This window comes from Orcinus orca, chromosome X, assembly GCF_937001465.1.
Source record: "Orcinus orca chromosome X, mOrcOrc1.1, whole genome shotgun sequence".
Classification (NCBI taxonomy): Eukaryota; Metazoa; Chordata; class Mammalia; order Artiodactyla; family Delphinidae; genus Orcinus; species Orcinus orca.
This window is the reverse complement of record NC_064580.1, coordinates 73041440-73061904: the sequence shown is the minus strand read 5'-3', so window position 1 is coordinate 73061904 and position 20465 is coordinate 73041440. Positions and strand designations below refer to the sequence as shown.

At 36.5% G+C, this 20465-nt stretch overlaps 1 protein-coding gene across 8 annotated transcripts in view; it reads left to right on the top strand.

Annotated features, from left to right (window-relative positions):
* RPS6KA6 (ribosomal protein S6 kinase A6) overlaps nt 1-20174 on the top strand; it is a 171512-nt gene extending 151338 nt beyond the window's left edge. For 7 of the 8 annotated variants that reach the window (XM_049705089.1, XM_004278909.4, XM_049705090.1 and 4 more), the window contains 2 exons: nt 13683-13823; nt 15102-20174. In XM_049705089.1, coding sequence (XP_049561046.1) covers nt 13683-13823; nt 15102-15227 — 267 coding nt within the window. In that variant the 3' untranslated portion in view covers nt 15228-20174. Of the gene's footprint in view, nt 1-13682; nt 13824-15101 lie in introns of those variants that run through there. The other variant, XR_007474917.1, reaches the window with a different exon arrangement.
* Nucleotides 20175-20465: the final 291 nt, after the last annotated feature.

The following is a 20465-nucleotide window of genomic DNA, read 5'->3' as shown; positions in this document are numbered from 1 at the left end:
TTTCTTTCATTCTGCTAACTTTGTTTTTTTTTTTTTACTCTTCTTTCTCTAATTGCTTTAGGCACAAGGTTAGGTTGTTTATTCGAGATGTTTCCTGTTTCTTAAGGGAGGAGTGTATTGCTATAAACTTCCCTCTTAGAACTGCTTTTGCTGCATTCCATAGATTTTGGGTCATCGTGTCTCCATTGTCATTTGTTTCTAGGTATTTTTTTATTTCCTGTTTTATTTCTTCAGTGATCACTTCGTTAGTAAGTAGTGTATTGTTTAGCCTCCATGTGTTTGTATTTTTTACAGATCTTTTCCTTTAATTGATATCTAGTCTAATAGCATTGTGGTAGGAAAAGGTACTTGATACAATTTCAATTTTTTTAAATTTACCAAGGCGCTTGATTTGTGACCCAAGATATGATCTATCCTGGAGAATGTTCCATGAGCACTTGAGAAAAATGTGTATTCTGTAGTTTTTGAATGGAATGTCCTATAAATATCAATTAAGTCCATCTTGTTTAATGTGTAATTTAAAGCTTGTGTTTCCTTATTTATTTTCATTTTGGATGATCTGTTCATTGGTAAAATTGGGGTGTTAAAGTCCCCTAGTATGAATGTGTTACTGTCGATTTCCCCTTTTATGGCTGTTAGTATTTGCCTTATGTATTGAGGTGCTCCTATGTTGGGTGCATAAATATTTACAACTGTTATATCTTCTTCTTGGATTGATCCCTTGATCATTATGTAGTGTCCTTCTTTGTCTCTTCTAAAAGTCTTTATTTTAAAGTCTATTTTGTCTGTTATGAGAATTGCTACTCCAGCTCTCTTTTGGTTTCTATTTGCATGAAATATCTTTTTCCATCCCCTTACTTTCAGTCTGTATGTGTCTCTAGGTCTGAAGTGGGTCTCTTGTAGATAGCAAATATATGGATCTTGTTTTTGTCTCCACTCCACCAATCTGTGTCTTTTGGTTGGAGCGTTTAGTCCATTTACATTTAAGGTGATTATCGATATGTATGTTCCTATTCCCATTTTCTTAATTGTTTTGGGTTCGTTATTGTAGGTCTTTTCCTTCTCTTGTGTTTCTTGCCTAGAGAAGTTCCTTTAGCAGTTGTTGTTGAGCTGGTTTGGTGGTGCTGAACTCTCTCAGCTTTTGCTTGTCTTTAAAGGTTTTAATTTCTCCATCAAATCTGAATGAGATCCTTGCTGGGTAGAGTAATCTTTTTTGCAGATTTTTCTCCTTCATCACATTAAATATGTCTTGCCAGTCTCTTCTGGCTTGAAGAGTTTCTGCTGAAAGTTCAACTGTTAACCTTATGGGGATTCCCTTATGTGTTATTTGTTGTTTTTCCCTTGCTGCTTTTAATATGTTTTCTTTGTATTTAATTTTTGACAGTTTGATTAGTATGTGTCTTGGCGTATTTCTCCTTGGATTTATCCTGTATGGGACTCTCTGTGCTTCCTGGACTTGATTAACTATTTCCTTTCCCATATTTGGGAGGTTTTCAACTATAATCTCTTCAAATATTTTCTCAGTCGCTTTCGTTTTCTCTTCTTCTTCTGGAACCCCTACAATTCGAGTGTTGGTTCGTTTAATGTTGTCCCAGTGGTCTCTGAGACTGTCCTCAGTTCTTTTCATTCTTTTTTCTTTATTCTGCTCTGCAGTAGTTATTTCCACTATTCTATCTTCCAGATTACTTATCCGTTCTTCTGCCTCAGTTATTCTGCTATTGAATCCATCTAGAGTATTTTTCACTTCATTTATTTTGTTGTTCATCGTTGTTTGTTTCATCTTTATTTCTTCTAGATCCTTGTTTAATGTTTCCTGCATTTTGTCTATTCTATTTCCAAGATCTTGGATCATCCTTACTATCATTTTTCTGAATTCTTTTTCAGGTAGACTCCCTATTTTCTCTTCATTTGTTAGGTCTGGTGGGTTTTTATCTTGCTCCTTCATCTGCTGTGTGTTTTTTCTGTCTTCTCATTTTGCTTATCTTACTGTGTTTGGGTGTCTCCTTTTTGCAGACTACAGGTTCGTAGTTCCCGTTGTTTTTGATGTCTGTCCCCAGTGGCCAATGTTGGTCCAGTGGGTTGTGTAGTCCCCCTGGTGGAGGGGACTAGTGCCTGTGTTCTGGTGGTTGAGGCTGGATCTTATCTTTCTGGTGGGCAGGTCCACGTCTGGTTGTGTGTTTTGGGGTGTCTGTGGACTTATTATGATTTTGGTCAGCCTCTCTGCTAATGGGTGGGGTTGTGTTCCTCTCTTGCTAGTAGTTTGGCATAGCATGTCCGGCACTGTTGCTTGCTGGTCGTTGAGTGAAGCTGGGTGCTGGTGTTGAGGTGGAGATCTCTGGGAGATTTTCACTGTTTGATATTATGTGGAGCTGGGACGTCTTGTGGACCAGTGTCCTGAAGTTGGCTCTCCCACCTCAGAGGCACAGCACTAACTCATGGCTGCAGCACCAAGAGCCTTTCATCCACATGGCTCAGAAGAAAAGGGAGAAAAAGTAGAAAGAAAGAATTAGTAGAAGAAGAAAGAAAGGAAGAAAGAAAGAAAGAAAAGAAAGAAAGAAAGAAAAAAAGAAAGAATGGAGGGAGGGAGGGAGGGTGGAAGGAAGCAGCGAAGGAAGGAGAAAAGAAAGAAAGAAGATAAAGTAAAATAAAGTAAAGTAAGATAAAATATAATAAAGTTATTAAAATAAAGAAAATATTTATTAAGAGAAAAAGAAAACAAAAAAACAGACGCATAGAACCCTGGGTCAAATGGAAGCAAAGCTATACAGACAAAATCTCACACAGAACCATACACATAAACACTCACAAAAAGAGGAAAAGGGGAAAAAATCATAAATCATGCTCTCAAAGTCCACCTCCTCAATTTGGGATCATTCGTTGTCTAAAGGAGGGATGGAAGGAAACAAAGAACAAAGATAAAGTAAAATAAAGTTATTAAAATAAAAACTAATTATTAAGAAAATTTTTCTTAAAAAATACGAATGGATAGAACCCTCGGACAAATGGTGGAAGCAAAGCTATACAGACAAAATCACACACAGAAGTATACACATACACACAAAAAGTGAAAAAGGGGAAAAAATCATAAATCTTGCTGTCAAAGTCCACCTCCTTAATTTGGGATGATTCGTTGTCTATTCATGTTTTCCACAGATACCGTGTACATCAAGTTGATTGTGGAGCTTTAATCCACTGCTTCTGAGGCTGCTGGGAGAGATTTCCCTTTCTCTTCTTTGTTCTCACAGCTCCCAGGGGCTCAGCTTTGGATTTGGCCCCGCCTCTGCGTGTAGGTCGCTGGAGGGCGTCTATTCTTCGCTCAGATAGGATGAGGTTAAAGGATCAGCTGATTCTGGGGTTCTGGCTCACTCAGGCCAGGGGTAGGGAGGGACACGGAATGCGGGGCGAGCCTGTGGCGGCAGAGGCCACCGTGACGTTGCACCAGCCTGATGCGCACCGTGCATTCTCCCTGGGGAGTTGTGCCTGTATCACAGGACCCTGGCAGTGGCGGGCTGCACAGGCTCCCTGGAAGGGGGGTGTGGATAGTGACCTGTGCTCGCACACAGGCTTCTTGGTGGCAGCAGAAGCAGCCTTAGTGTCTCATGCCTGTCTCTAGGGTCCGTGCTATTAGCCGCGGCTCACACCCGTCTCTGGAGCTCCTTTAAGCAGCATTCTTAATCCCCTCTCCTCACGCTTGAGGAATCAAAGAGGGAAGAAAAAGTTCCTTGCCTCTTCGGCAGGTCCAGACTTTTCCCCAGACTCCCTCCCATCCAGCTGTGGTGCACTAACCCCCTGCAGGCTGTGTTCACGCCACCAACCCCAGTCCTCTCCCTGCGTTCCAACCGAAGCCCAAGCCTCAGCTCCCAGCCCCGTCCATCCCAGCGGGGGAGCAGACAAGCCTCTCGGGCTGGTGAGTGCCAGTCGGCCCTGATCCTCTGTGTGGGAATCTCCCCGCTTTGCCCTCCACACCCCTGTGGCTACGCTCTCCTCCACATCCCCGAAGCTCCCCCCCTCCGCCTCCCACAATCTCTGCCCACAAAGGGGCTCCTAGTGTGTGGAAACCTTTCCTCCTTCACAGCTCCCTCCCACTGGTGCGGGTCCCATCCCCATTCTTTTGTCTCTGTTTATTCTTTTTTCTTTTTCCCTACCCAGGTACATGGGTAGTTTCTTGCCTTTTGGGAGGTCTGAGGTCTTCTGCCAGTGTTCAGTAGGTGTTCTGTAGGAGTTGTTCCACGTGTAGATGTATTTCTGGTGTATCTGTGGGAAGGAAGTTGATCTCCATGTCTTACTCTTCTGCCATCTTCCCGGAAGTCCCCCATAATGGTTTATCACAGGATATTGAATATGGTTCCCTGTGCTATACAGTAGGACCGTGTTGTTTATCCCTCCTACATATAATAGTTTGTATCTGCTAATCCAGAATTCCCAATCCTTCCTTCCCCCACCCTCCCCACCTTGGCAACCACAAGTCTCTTCTCTGTATTTGTTAGGTTTTTTTTCGTAGATATGTTCATTTGTATTGTATTTTAGATTCCACATAAAAGTGATATCATATGGTATTTGTCTTTCTCTTTATGACTTACTTCACTTAACATGATAATATCCAGGTCCATCCACGTTGCTGCAAATGGCATTATTTCATTATTTTTTTATGGCTGAGTAATATTCCATTCTACGTATGTACCAGAACTTCTTTATCCATTCATCTGTTGATGGACACTTAGCAATGGTTGCTTCCATGTCTTGGCTATTGTACATAGTGCTGCTATCAACATAGAGGTGAATGTATCTTTTCGAATTATAGTATTGCCTGGGTATATGCCCACGAGTAGGATTGCTGGATCATATGGTACCTTTATTTTTAGTTTTTTGAGAACCTCTGTACTGTTTTCCATTATGGCTGCACCAATTTACATTCCCACCAACAGCGTAAGAGGGTTCCCTTTTCTTCACACCCTCTCTAGCATTTATTATTTGTAGACATTTTAATGATGGCCATTTTGCCTGGTTTGAGATGATACCTCATTGTAATGTTGATTTGCATTTCTCTAATAATTAGTGATAATGAGCATCTTTTCATGTGCCTTTTGGCCATCTGTATGTCTTCTTTGGAGAAACGTCTATTTAGGTGTTCTGCCCATTTTTCATTTGAGTTATTTGTGTTTTTTTGTTATTGAATTGTAGGAGCTATTTGTATATTTTGGAAATTAAACCCTTGTTGGTTACATGATTTGCAAATATTTTCTTCTAGTCCGTAGGTTGTCTTTTCGTTTTGTTTATGGTTTCCTTTACTGTGCCAAAGCTTATATGTTTGACTAGGTCCTATTTATTTTTGCTTTTTTTTCTGTTGCTGTGTGAGACTGACCTAAGAAAACATTAGTAGAATGTATGTCAGAGAATGTTTTGCCTGTGTTCTTGTTACCGAATCCATGCTCACTCTGCTTGCCGCATGACTGGTCAATAAATTGGGAGATGAGGTGTTGAGGCACGGAATATGACTTTTTTTGGGAAGCTGGCAGACCGAGAAGATGGCAGGTTAATGTCTCCAAAAAACCATCTTATCGGGGTCTGGATGCCCACTTGTTTTATAGAAGAGAAAGAGGGAGGAGGTGAGGAAGTAAAATAAAAAGGCTGTGTCTTGCAAATATCTCCTGGAATGGCCAGCCTTGGGGAGGAGATGTGTTAATTTCTTCTTTTTTGCAGCCATTCACAGGTAGACAGGATCAGGATGTTTCCCTGAACAAAGGCACTTTGGTTTAACATTCACGCAGAGGGGCAGGGTTCCACAAGGCAGGCCATTATGTATAGACAGTATCCTGTCAGTGAACAAAAGTAACAGGAAGCAAAGGTTAAAGTAAAGAAACAGATCCAACATGGAGTCAGGATTGGCTCTTCCCTGTTACACTCTCTTCTAGGAGTTTTATAGTATCTTGTGTTATATTTAAGTCTTTAAGCCATTTTGAGTTTATTTTTGTGTATGTTGTGAGAGAGTGTGTTCTAGCTTCATTGATTTACATGTGACTGTCCAGCTTTCCCAGCATCACTTGCTGTAGAGACTGTCTTTTCCCCATTGTATATTCTTGCCTCTCTTGTCAACGATTAATTGCACATAGGTGTGTGGGTTTATTTCTGGGCTCTCTGCTCTGTTCCATTGATCTGTCTCCTTTTGTGCCAGTACCACGCTGTTTTGATTACTGTAGCTTCATAGTAGTGTCTGAAATCTGGGAGGGTTGGTTATGCCTCCTGCTTTGTTCTTTTTCCTCAGGATTGCTTTGGCAATTCTGGGTCTTTTATGGTTCCATATAAATTTTAGGATTATTTGTTCTAGTTCTTTGAATAATGTCATAGGTATTTTGTTTAGAGCTTTAAATCACAGATTCAATTTCACTACATGTAATTGGTCTATTCGTATTTTCTATTTCTTCCTGATTAAGTCTTGGGAGATTGTACCTTTCTAAGAGTTTGTCCATTTCTTCTAGGTTGTCCATTTTATTGGCATATTGTTGCTTGTAGTAATCTCTCATGATCCTTTGTATTTCTGTGGTGTTCGTTGAAACTTCTCCTTTTTCATTTCTAATTTTCTTAATTTGGGCCCTTTCCCTTGTTTTCTTGATGAGTCCGGCTAAAGGTTTATCAATTTTGTTTATCTTTTCAAAGAACCAGATTTTAGTTTCATTAATCTTTTCTATTGTTTTCTTAGCGTCTATTTAATTTATTTCTGCTCAGATCTTTGTGTTTCCTTCTACTACCTTTGGGTTTTGTTTGTTCTTCTCTCTCCAGTGCCTTTAGGTGTAAGGTTAGCTTCCTTATTTGAGATTTGTCTTGTTTCCTGAGGTAAGCTTGTATTGCTATAAACTTCCATCTTAGAACTGTTTTTGCTGCATCCCATATCTTTTGGATCTTCATGCTTTCATTTTCACTTGTCTCTAGGTATTTTTTTTAATTTCTTCTTTGATTTCTTCAGTGATCCATTGGTTGATTAGGAGCATATTGTTTAGCCTACATGTGCTTGTGGTTCTTTTTGCAGTTTCTTTCTTGTAGTTGATTTCTAATCTCATAGCATCATGGTTAGAAAAGATGCTAGATATGATTTCAATTTTCTTAAATTTACCAAGGCTTGCTTTGTTGCCTAGCATGTGATCTATCCTGGAGACTGTTCAGTGTGCACTTGAAAAGAATGTGTATTCTGATCCTTTTGGATGGAACACTCTATAGATATCAGTTAAGTCCATCTGGTGTAATGTGTCACTTAAGGACTGTGTTCTTTATTGATTTTATTTCTTTTCCTTGTCTGATTCCTTTGGTGAGGACTTCTAGTACTATGTTAAATACAAGTGGTGAGAGTGGACGTTTTTATCTTGTTCCTGATTTTAGAGGAAACACTTTTAGATTTCATCATTGACTATGATGTTACCTGTGGGTTTGTCATATATGGCCTTTATTATGTTGAGGTATATTACCTCTATACCAACTTTGTTTAGAGTTTTTATCATAAATGATGTTTAGGGGCTTCCCTGGTGGTGCAGTGGTTGAGAGTCTGCCTGCCGATGCAGGGGACACGGGTTCGTGCCCTGGTCAGGGAGGATCCCACATGCCGCGGAGCGGCTAGGCCCGTGAGCCATGGCCGCTGAGCCTGCGCGTCCGGAGTCTGTTCTCCACAATGGGTGAGGCCACAACAGTGAAAGGCCCGCATACCAAAAAAAAAAAAAAAAAAAGATGTTTAATTTTTTTCAAATGCATTTACAGCATCTATTGAGATAATCATATGATTTTTCTTCTTCAATTTGTTAATGTGGTGTATCACATTGATTGATTTGCAGATACTGAAGCATCCTTTACATCTCTGGGATAAATCCTACTTTATCATTTTGTGTTCCACTTAATAGGTTGTTCAATTTAGTTTGCTAATATTTTATTGAGGGTTTTTATCTATGTTCATCAGTGATATTAGCTTGTAATTTTCCTTTCTTTGGTGGTATCTTTGGTTTTGGTATCAGGGTTATGCTTGCCTTATAAAATGAGTTCAAAAGTATTCTTTTTTGTTTAATTTTCTAGGAATTCTTTGAGAAGGATGTGTGTTAACTCTTATTTAAATGTTTTTAGAATTCATCAGTGAAGCCATTTGTCCTGGACTTTTGTTTGTTGGGAATTGTTTTTATTACTGATTCAGTTTTATTACTGGTAATTGGTCTGTCCACATTTTCTAGTTCTTCCTGGTTCAGTCTTGGAAGAATGTATGTTTCTAGGAATTTATCCATTTTTTTCTAGATTGTCCATTTTTTGGAGTATAGCTGTTTGTAATAATCTCTTATGATCCTTTTTATTTCTGTGCTATTAGTTATTTATCCTCTTTCCCTTCTGATTTTATTGATTTGGGCTCTTTCTCTTTATTGATTGGGCTCTTGATGAGTCTGGCTAGAGGTTTTTAATCTCTATTTCATTTGTTTCTGCTCTGATCTTTATTATTTCTTTCCTTCTACTAACTTTGAGTTTTGTTTCTTCTTTTTCTAGTTCCTTTAAGTGTAAGGTTAGATTGTTTGGCATTTTTCTTGCTTCCTGATATAGGTGTGGATCACTATCCACTTCCCTCTAATAACTGCTTTTGCTGTGGCCCATAGATTGTAGATCATTGTGTTTTTGCTTTCATTTGTCTCTAATTATTTTTTGATTTCCTCTTTGATTTCTGCAGTGATCCATTGGTTGTTTAGTGCATGTTGTTTAGACTCCACATGTGTGGGGTTTTTTTTTTTTTTGAAGTTTTTTGTTGTTGTTCTTGTACTTGATTTCTAGTCTCATACCATTGTTGGAAAATATGCTTTATATGATTTCAGTCTTCTTAAATTTATTGAGGCTTGTTTTGCAACCCAGCATGTGAGCTGTCTTTGGAGCATGTTCCATGTGCCCTTGAAAAAAATGTGTGTTTTTTTGTTTTTGGATAAAAAAGTTCTGTATATTTGTATTATTTTCATCTAGTCTAATGTGTCATTTAAGACCAGTTTTTCCTTATTGATTTTCTGTCTGGATGATCTCTCCATTGATGTAAGTGTGATATTGACATTGACTACTATTATTGTGTTACTGTCAATTTGTCTTTTAATATCAGTATTTGCATTATGTATTTAGGTATTCCAACTTTGGTTTCATATATATTTACAATTGATATACATCTTGCTGGATTGACCGCTTCATCATTATGTAATGTCCTTCTTTGTCTCTTGTTACAGTCTTTGTTTCAAAGTCTATTCATCTAATATAAGTATTGCTACCCCAGCTTTCTTTTCATTTCCATTTGGATGGAATACCTTTTTTATCATGTCACATTCAGTTTTTGTGTGTGTTTACATCTGAAGTGAGTCTCTTATAGGTAGCATATAGATGGTCTTGTTTTTTTTAGTCATTCAGCCACTTTCTATGTATTTTGATTGGAACATTTAATTTATTTACATTTTAAATAATTATCAATAGGTATGTATCAATACTTATTGCCATTTTGTTAATTTTTTCTGGTTGTTTTTGTCTTTTTTATCTTTCTTCATCTTTTGCTCTCTTCCCTTGTGATTTGATGATTATCACTAGTGTTATGTTTGGATTCCTTTCTCTCTCTCTCTCTCTCGTGTGTGTGTGTGTGTGTGTGTGTGTGTGTCTGTTACAGGTTTTTGCTTTGTGGTTACCATGATGTTCGTATTTCACAATATATATGATTATTTTCAGTTGATGATCTCTTAAGTTTGAACTCATCTAACAACGCTGCATTTTTATACCCCTCTTATGTTTAATGTTTTTAACATCATATTTTCCATGTTTTTATGTGTATTTCTTAACTACTTTATTTGTATATATAGGTGATTTTACCACTCTTGTCTTTTAACCTTCCTAGTAGTTTTATAAGTGGTTGACTTTTACTGTGCCTTTGCCTTTACCAGTGAGATTTTGCCTTTTGTAATTTTTATATTTCTAGTTTGGGTCTTGTCTTTGCTACTTATAGAAGTCCCTTTAGCATTTCTTGGAGAGCCATTGGTTTAGTGATACCTACCTCTTTTAGTGCTTGCTTCTCTGTAAAACATTCTCTCTCCTTCAAATCTGAAGATAGCCTTGCTGGGTAGAGTAGTCTTGGTTGTATGTTTTGTCCTTTCATCACTTTGAATACGTCACTTTGGCACTCCCTTCTGGCTTGCAGGTTCTGCTGAAAAGTCAACTGAAAGTCTTATGGGAATCCCTTTGTATGTAACTAGTTGCTTTTCTCTTGCCATTTTTAAGATTCCCTATCTATAATTTTTGCCGTTTTAGTTATAGTGTGCCTTGGTGTGGATCTCTTTTCGTTCAGCTTGTTTTGGACTCAGTTGCTTCCTGGACCTGGATGTCCATTTCCTTTCCCAGGTAGGGGAAGTTTCCAGTTAATATTTCTTCAGATAAATTGTGTCCCTTTCTCTCTTCTCCTTTGGGACCCTTATAATGTGACTATTTGTACTCTTGGTATTTTTTCCAGAAATCTTTTAAAAGCTATCCTCATTTCTTAAATTCTTTTGTTCCCTTTTTCTGTTCAGCTTGGGTGATTTACATTATTCTGTCTTTCAGTTCACTGATCTGTTTCTCTGTATTATGTCATGTACTCTTGATTCCTTCTTAGTGTTATTTTTTTTTTTTTAATTTCAACTATTGTATTCTTCAGCTCTGTTTTATGGTTCTTTATACTTTGTAACTCTTTGTTAGACTTCTCACTGTGTTCATCCATTATTCTCCCAAGTTCATTGAGCAGTTTTATGATCATTACCTTGAAGTCTTTATTGGGTAGGTTGCTCTCTTCCAGTTTGTTTAGTTCTTCTGAGATTCTGTCTTGTTCCTTTGTTTGGAACATATTCCTCTGTCTCCTCATTTTGCCCAGTTCTCTGTGTTTATTTCTATTTATTAAGTAGGTCAGTCATGTTTCCTGATCTTGGAGAAGTGGCATTATGTAGGAGATATCCTATGGGGCCAATCAGCATACTCCACTCTGGTCACCAGAGCTATATGTCCTAGGGGTGCCCCATGTGTGTGCTGCGTGGGTTCTTCTGTTGTGGTGGGGCCACTACTCTGGGTGTGCTGGCAGACAGGGCTGGCTCCCAGCCCAGTTGGTTGCCAGGCCCTGTGTTATGGTGGCTGCCAGCCCACTGTTGGGCAGGGCTGGGTCCTGGCATGAGTGGCTGTTCAGCCCCAGTGGTCCCAAGGCTGGTGCTGCCTTGCTAGTAGGGGGGACCAGGGGCCTAGGTGACTGTCTGCAGGGTCTGGGGGGACCTAGGGCTGGTACCTCACCACTGGTGGGTGGGGTTGTCCCAGGGCAGCTTAATGTATGTGCCTATGGGGCTTTTATTTTTATCTTTGTTTCATCATATGTAACATGTCTTTTTCTTTTCTCAGTTACTTTTAAAGTTTTCTCTGTCTTGGGTTTTGAGCAATTTGGTTTGATGTCCCTTGGTGTAATTTTCTTTATTTCTTTTACTTGGGGTTCACTGACCTTTGATATGTGGGTTCATAGTTTCCATAAAATCTGGAAATTTTAGAGACATTATTTCTTCAAATATTGTTTTCTTCCCTCTTACTTTCTGGGACTCTAATTGTAGTTGTGTGCTTTGTCAGTTGAAGTTGTCCCATAGCTCATTGATGCTCTGCTCTTTTGCTTGCTTGTTTTGCACTTTTTTTTTCTTTTTTATAGTGTTTATTGCCGTGTCTTCACCAGTCTTTTTACCTGCCATCTTAAATTTGCCATTAATCCTATTTGGTTCTTTTTATTTTTTTTTTGTCTCACATTTTAGTTTTCATCTCTGTTTTATTTGTTTCTTTTTATGTCTCTCTACTTAACTTTTGAACATATGTTTCAGTTGTGGGTCAATTTTGATTGATTGATTTTTTTCTTTTCATTTTGCCTTGTATTTTCCTTCTCTTTTGTATGCCTTGTAATTTTGGATAAGAAGCTTGACATAGTGAATTTTACCTTGGTGAGTGCTGGATGCTTTTGTATTCCCATTCTTGAGCTACTTTCTGAGTTAAATTAGGGAAAACAATTGATACTTTTGTGCCTTCCTTTTAAGATATTTTTAGGCAGGACCAGAGTAGTGTTTAATCTAGGGATACTCACTACTCAGGCAGGTTTCTTTCAAGTTCTCTACCAAATACTCAATGAATATGAGATTTTTCCAGTCTGACTGGTGGGAACAGGCAATATTCTTCACCCTGCATGAACTCCCATTTCCCTCTAATCCTTTCATACAGTTCTTCCCATGACCTTTGTTATTTTTTTCACCACATATGGGTTTGTAATGAAGACACTTGAAAGAGACCCCCTACAGGGTTCTCTCTCTGCTCCTCTTACCTCTTCATTAATCTTTCTTGCTTTTTCTGCCCTGGTCTTCCCTGACTCTCAGTTCTGCTTCATCACCACAGGGAATCTGCCAGGCTCTGCCTGAGTTTTCCTTAGCTACCCAGCATCCTGAAAACTCTTTCAAGGTTCTAAGCTAGAGCAATCATAGGGCTTACTTGATTTGTTTCCCATCTTTTAGGGGTTACTTTCCTTCATTGCCTAATATCTGATCTCTTGAAAACTGTTGCTTCCTATATTTTATGGGTATGTTTTTTTGGAGGGGCTGGGTTTCAACCAGGTGAGTGAATCCAGTTCCTGGTTTTACATCTTGGCCAGAGGCACAGAAGTTCTGGGAACTTTAATCATTTTTATGATTATCATTTATGTCTGTTTTATTGATGTAATTTACTGTTATGTTCTTTTTAATATTATTTTTTCATTTATTTCTGCACATATGTTTTTTCCAATAGATTTTTTTGATTGGTTGTTCTACTCCTCTACATAGTTTCAACCAATTACATTATTCTTCAAATTATGACATTACAGTGTAGTCTTTGGTTTCTCACTACCTCTGCTAGTGATAAAAAGTTCACAAATGCTTTTGTTTCTATATTAGAAGATGCTTGTTAAGGAGAGTTTAATTCTCCTTTCTATAAAAGATGCTTGGTAGAGAGTTTATTTTAAATTGTTACATCATTTAATAAATTTAAAATTGTGTTTTACTATGAGGTTATATTACATTTATAAGTTTTTATTACAACATAGAGAAAATAAGCATATTTACATTTACTCTGATGAAAAATATATGATATTCTGACCACTACATTGCTAGAAATCAGCTGCTAACCTTGGATTTATGTTTTGCTTTCTTTAGTATTTTATACAGTAAACCACCAGTTACTGAGCATATTAACAACATGGGACCCCCATTCTATGATGTTGTATCTGTATACAGATACACTTATACTTTGGGGCCCAGATTACCAGCAAAGATCTATAGTTCCTTTCTCCTCCTGACCATTTAGCATATTCCACCATAGTTCCTGCTACTTTACATTTTTCTCCTCCCTCACTAACCACATTCAAGTTACACAGCATTGGTATCCCCTGATTTTAGAATGGTAAATAAGATATGCTGTATTTTGAAAAATCTGTTTTAAGATTCTCTTTTGACAGTTAACTATGCAGTATATGGGTTTTGTTTACCCTAATGATAGGTCAACTAAAACAGATTGCAAAGCTATTAATCCTCTCATACTTTGAGAAAATGTGAAATGATATATTTTACTAAAACCTTTAATGATATGTAGTTTCATGTATGTATATATATATTTTTTTCATTTTAATTTAGGATTTGCTTTCCCATATGCTGCATATGGACCCACAGCAGCGGTACACTACAGAACAAGTATTAAAACACTCGTGGATAACCCACAGAGATCAGTTGCCAAATGATCAGCCAAGTAGAAATGATACATCACATGTTGTTAAGGTAAAACAAACATACTTTTAAGCACTTTCTAAATGCTTGATACTAATAATGCCATTGCATGCCATCCACTGATGACACATATAATTACTTTAAAGTATCTTTATTTTTTAAAGGTATATTTATAGATTTTTTGTTTTGGTTTGCTTTTTTAAGTAACAAACTTTTTTAGCTACTGCCCTACTGATGATAAATAAAATTTTCTTGATTGTATTTGACTTGCTCTTAAGAGACACTGGGGCTAGGAGCAGACTAAATTCAAGTTTTGTATGGAACCAAAAGATGGCTAGTGGTTCCTAAATTAATAACCATTGGTTTCCATATTTATAGACATTGGACCTAGATTTTAAAGTTTAGTGTTTTATCCATTTATCTGTTGATGGACACTAAGATGTTTCCATATCTTGGCCATTGTGATATTGCTGGAATGAACATGGGAATGCAGATAATCTCTGAGGGTAAAGAAATTGTGATGTGTGTGTGTGTGTGTGTGTGTGTATGGAATATATTATATATAATAGAATATTATTCAGCTTTTTAAAAGGAGATCTTGCCATTTGCCACAACATAGATGAACCCATAAGACATTATTGTTAAGTGAAATAATGTAGACACAGAAAGAAAAATAGTACATGATCTCTCTTATATGTGGAATCTAAAAAAGTCATATATGTAGAAACAGAGAGTAGAACAGTGGTTACCAGGGGCACGGAGGTGGTGGAAATGGGGAGATATTTGTTAAGGTATACAAAGTTACAGTTATGTAGGATGAATAAGTCTAGAGATCTAATGTGAAGCCTGATGACTATAGTTAATAATACTATATTGAGTACTGGAAATTTTCTAAGATTTCAGGTGCTCTCATCACACAAAAAGTGATAACTGTGTGAAGAGAAAATATGTTGATTAGCTTGACTGTAGTAATCATTTTACTATAGATATCAAAATAACATGTTATATGCCTTAAATGTATACAATTCTTATTAAAAATAAGATTAAAAAGATATTTAAAAGCAAATTCAAAGAGTTTTGAAAGACTGATAAAAATAATACATTTTAGTGTTTTAAAAATTTGTAAGAAGCATAGTTATTGAAGCAAAAAATATACAAGTAATCAAGTGTTAATTAATCAAGGGAGCATCAATGCACAGATTAAGGATTCTCAATTATTTTCCTGGGGGGAAAAAGTTGTAGTCTAGTTAAATTTCTCATGATATAATGTGGAAGTTTTCTTACTTCCAGAGATTGTTATTCATTTTGTGATATTTTTCATTATTTTAGGGAGCAGTGGTCGCCACATATTCTGCCCTGACTCACAAGACCTTTCAACCAGTCCTAGAGCCTGTTGCTGCTTCAAGCTTAGCTCAACGACGGAGCATGAAAAAGCGAACATCAACTGGTCTGTAAGATTTTTAGTGTTCCTCAGCCTAACTGGATGAATAAAAATTTAAATGTGTGGCTTTTTGTCTAATCCTATATCAAAGGCATTGTTTTCTACTACATTACTTGAATATTCTGTTTAAGCTTCCTTTTTTTAAGGGGGAGTGAGATTAAAAACATATACAGGTCCACAATATTCATACCGCATTGTTTTTCAGTAGTGTCCAAGTGTTTATTTAAGTATAAAATTGGTGTCTACAAGGTCCTACCAACTTCTCTGCACACTAACTTCTAAAGTTCCTTTCAAATAAAGTTACTTTAATAGTTTTTCTGGTTGTGTAAATAATGGTTTGGGGAATCATTACCAACAGTTAAGATGGAAGTATAATAGTATAATGCCAAGCAATGTCGGTATTTTTTAACATTAGATCCTGAAAGGATAGGCTTCTTTTTTTTTTTTTTTAAGAAAAACAAACAAAAAATGTATTGTAGAAGCTTATTATGTGTAACCAAAGGACTCCGTTCATTTGACTCTCTGTAGTTACTAAAATGTAAACATAGTAGTTTGGTGCCAGATTAAAAAATCATTTATGCTAATATGTTAACTCCTAATATGGTTGATGCTAAATTTTACAGGAGAATTAAATCACAGATAATGTGTACCGACAGACCTGTGTATTATCCATAAAGGGCCTCATCTAGAAATAAAGGTTTTCATAAGGCTTCTGTAAATTTTACATCTAATGGAATTGTAGTACAAGTGAAGAAAATTTTAGCCAAAGGCTTTATATTGGTGTTGTAATCTACTAAATAGGTCATAGTTAAGCCTTTGAAAATAAAGTACATGGTGTTGGCACTACCTTGGTGTTATGTAAGCTGACTTTCAAGTTAACCAATTGGATTTAATTATCATCTGTCCCTTTATAATGAACTACACTGTTGTTTTTTGGACTTCCATGTGCTTTGAATTACAGTGTAGCATATTAATATATCTTTAATCCTATGGTCATATAGTTGAAACTTTACTATAGTGGACTTGTGAGCTTAGCACACATCATATAGTTATAATGCACTTCAGTAAACTTTAGATAATGCTACATAATAGTTTACTTCAAGAAGATAAAGTCTTTTTAAATAGGAAGTAATGTTAATGATATGCATAAAATTTGAACACATTTTAAAATCATATTTATAATAAAAAGCTCTGGCCAAATTTGTCCTATTATTAAATTTTATGATTCAGAACCACTGCGTAGTATGTATTGTTTTCTCTAAATGATGGAATTTGAAAGAATCTTTTTGTGTTGTTGAAGAAAATACCATTACTACTACTTTAAATACCATTACTGCTACTACTACTGCTGCTACTGCTACTGCTACTGCTACTGACAGAAGGAACTCATGAATGTAAACTGGAGGATATTATACTTTTCTTTAGTGAATATAAGTGATCTACTTGTGCATGCTTGGTATTCTGTTTGCTGTGTATTTTATTTTGCTTAGTTCAGAGAGAGGTGATTATTGAGTGCTGAAGTATACAATTTAGTCTAGGAGACTTGTAACTTCAGTATTTAATAAAAGAAACTATACATAATTCTCTTTATAATGTAAGTGATGTATATTCCATTCACAAAGGTCTGTTTCTTGTGTGTGATATATAAAAGTATGTATCCTTATTTTGAGGTGTCTTTTTGCAATAATGGAAAGACATTAAAGAACATCTAGTGTTACATGTGAAACATTACTTAGAAACATACTGGGATCATATCTTGTAGATTTTTATGTCCCAGTTTGGCTTTTTCTTTCCTCATTTTGCTTTATTACTAGAAGTACTTGTGTGTGACAGTTTGTGTTCTTATATTCTGGCTTATTTTCCTCTTGTCATTATCTTGTGATGTTATATCTTCTTATCAGAATTGATATGACAAACTCAGAGGTAAGATTTTGGTGTTCAGCTTTTCAGGACAGAGATGCTCTTTCCATGTACGCTTTTGTAGTAGTAGAATTAGGGTAAGTAAAGTTGGAAAATGAAAAATGACCACAAAATAACTTTCAGTCTTTCAATAATCAGTAGTTTTTGAAAGTAGATGATCTTAATTTTTCAATGAGTATGCTCAGAAAGATCATGTCATACAGTCCCTTCCTGAAAGGAACGTGATCAGAAATAAGCAATGAACAGCATGATTCCTTATCACTCAGTGAGGATTGACAGTGTATAAAAGATGCAGATGTGCTAGTGGATTTTTCCAATAATTGTGAGAGCTTTCTTCTGGAAAATTCAAACATGGTAGCTTAACAGTAGTAGGGGGCAACCTTATTATAAGGGAAAACTTCAAATTACACCCTCATTCTGTAGGAGGAACCCAGGTAGGGATACCTAACCATGTCTATTTTGGTTAGAACTCTAGAGCAACAAGAGCAGATATGAACGGGACATTTTTTTGATGGGATTTCTACAAATACTTAACCAGTATAAACAAATCCTTTCTTTGAGACTTTAGAATACTTTGGTTTCTAATGGATTTGTGAGCACTATTTTGCATTGCTTTTCTTTCTAGTTGATGGTTCTTGGTAGTATTTAATCATAGCACAGTTTGGGGGTTTTATTGTTGTTCTGGAAAGGAGAGGATATTGTATTGTTTTTCTCGAAGGGAAAAACCAGATTTTCCCAGATAGACTTTACCATCTATTGTACTAAAGCACATATTATTATGAATAAACTCAGGAAACCATTTGTATGAAAATTAAAATGTAGTGCTGGTATTGGTGATTTTGTGGAAAAAAGCAATGGTTTTAATTCTTTCATGAAAATCAAACTTTAGCCTATTTTCTTAGATCCATGAATGCCTAAACTTTGATTTTTGTCATTCATTGCCATTGGTAATTAAACATAGTAAAGCATTTTGATAGCACCTCTGGTTAGCCCAAAGAGATTTTATATGTATAGGCAACTTGAAACCTTAAGAATAGATGCTTGGTGTTTATAACAGGGGTCCCCAATCCCCCGGGCCACAGACCCATACCGGTCTACGGCCTGTTAGGAACCAGGCCACACAGCAGAAGGTGAGCGGTGGGTGGGCAAGCGAGCGAAGCTTCATCTGCTGCTCCCCATCGCTCCCCATCACTTGCATTACCACCTGAACCACCCCGCCCCCCCACCCCCGATCCATGGAAAAATTGTCTTCCATGAAACCAGTCCCTGGTGCTAAAAAGGTTGGGGACTTCTGGTCTATAATGTCTCCTCTTTGAAACGTCATGTTAAAATAGTACTTCCCACAGAAACTTATTCATACTGATTGAGTAGCATTTTCCTGACAGTAAGAGGCCCTTCATATATGAAGAAGGAAAAGAACCACTTACCTTGGCTTTAAGACCAACTAGAAAACTTAGGCTTTAAACTAGGCAAAGTATGTCTTTGGCATTCTCTACATTCTCTTCCTCCTGACTTTCCAGCTCCTGCCTGCTATCCTACTTGAGTAGCTCACAGAGGACTCCAATGATTAAAGCTTAATCCAGAAGGATTCTGTGCTCCAAAAGGACCTCTACCCTTCCCCTTCCATGAATCAGAACTTCCATTCTCACAGAGCAGCTATTTTCAGCTAAAAAGGTGAAAGGAAAGCGATTTTATTAAATTAATTCACATTTTTCTGTCAGTGGCTAATAGATAATTTGACATTTTTCAAGGAAGAGGTCCATTAATCAAATGAGTTTCTAGTTGCTGGATTTTCAGGCAGTCTAGCCAGATGAGAATAATTTTAAAATCAGTTATTATCAGGGAAGATATTTTGGGGCAAGGAACTTACACAACGTGCCCCTAGTATCAGATTATCAAAAAAAAAAGTGTCCTTTTTGTGGTTTTTTTGTTTTTTGTTTTTTTGCACAGCTCCTTCCTTACTACTTCTCAATCTACATTTTCTCTTAAAAACTTCCAAGCTCTTTCATCACAATGAACTTCACAATGAACTTTTATGACAGAATTGTGTGGAGGGAGGCAGCTGTTGTTAAGCCCATATTTATCTGTATTCTTGTTTCTCATATTACATAGTCCATATAACATAAGTAGTCTCCCCCCTAGCCCCAGACTCTATTCCTATTTTATTGATAGAGAAACAAGAGCACAGAAAGATTGAATGCAAACTATCAGTGCAGTCAAAGTCTCCAGATCCTTTGACTAGATTTCAGGACACAGAGAACCTATTTATCACAATGTTATTCCTCAACAAGAATGCAAGCCATATTAGGTATAGATTTGTCAACTACACTTAAACTCCTTTAGAACAAGTTCTTACATTTCAAAGCTTATTCAAGTATTTTTGGCGTGTATCTCAAAATGAATTAACAGAATAATTCAGTAGTGTGCTACCTGCCTTCCTATGCAAGAGTGTAGTGTCATTGATAGTGATTATTATCAAATACATTATTATCAATACATTATGCTCATGGATGCACTGTTCCTGGTTTTAGTCATACAATATAGTGAAGTCCATCATATAATTTGAATGAAATGATAAAGCTTGATCATCTAAAATTCAGTTTGATTGCTAATACTTGAAGGTATAGTAAACCCTAAATTATAGGCATAAGCTTCTTTGAAATATGAAGAAAAACACAAAGGAAAATAATTTTTATAATATAGAAATTCAAGATTGCTTAGTTAGATAATATTTCACAAATTATGTACCTTTTAGTTTATTGACCAGCAAGAAGTCTTAGCTGAATGCTTAGGAATATAGACATATATATGTATATATACATATGTATATGATAGACACATTCGAATTTGTTTTATATTCACATTTCTAAACCATGTACAATAGAACTTCTTTGGATGACTTTTGCTTTCATTTTGTTTGTGTAATAACATGAACTAATTTACTCGTCAAAAAATGTCTTATTAAGCATCTAAGTTTATGTGGGACAGTTTTAGAGAATGTACAAAGTGCATTAGTTTCTTAATAAATTGTCAGAATGTGACCAATTAGATTTATTTGCTTCTTTTCTTTCCTATCAACTAATATTTCTCAGGTCACATTTGAGTTCTCTTTTCAAATTCTCTCCCTCTGAAATTGATACCACTTATAGCAAAAATGTTGTTTGTTTTTTAGTATGATAAAATCATTTTAAACATCATGGAAGCAGTGTAGCAAGAAACAACCATTTTAAAAGTTATACAAGGGAACTTCCCTGGTGGTGCAGTGGTTAAGAATCTGCCTGCCAATGCAGGGGACACGGGTTCAAGCCCTGGTCCAGGAAGATCCCACATGC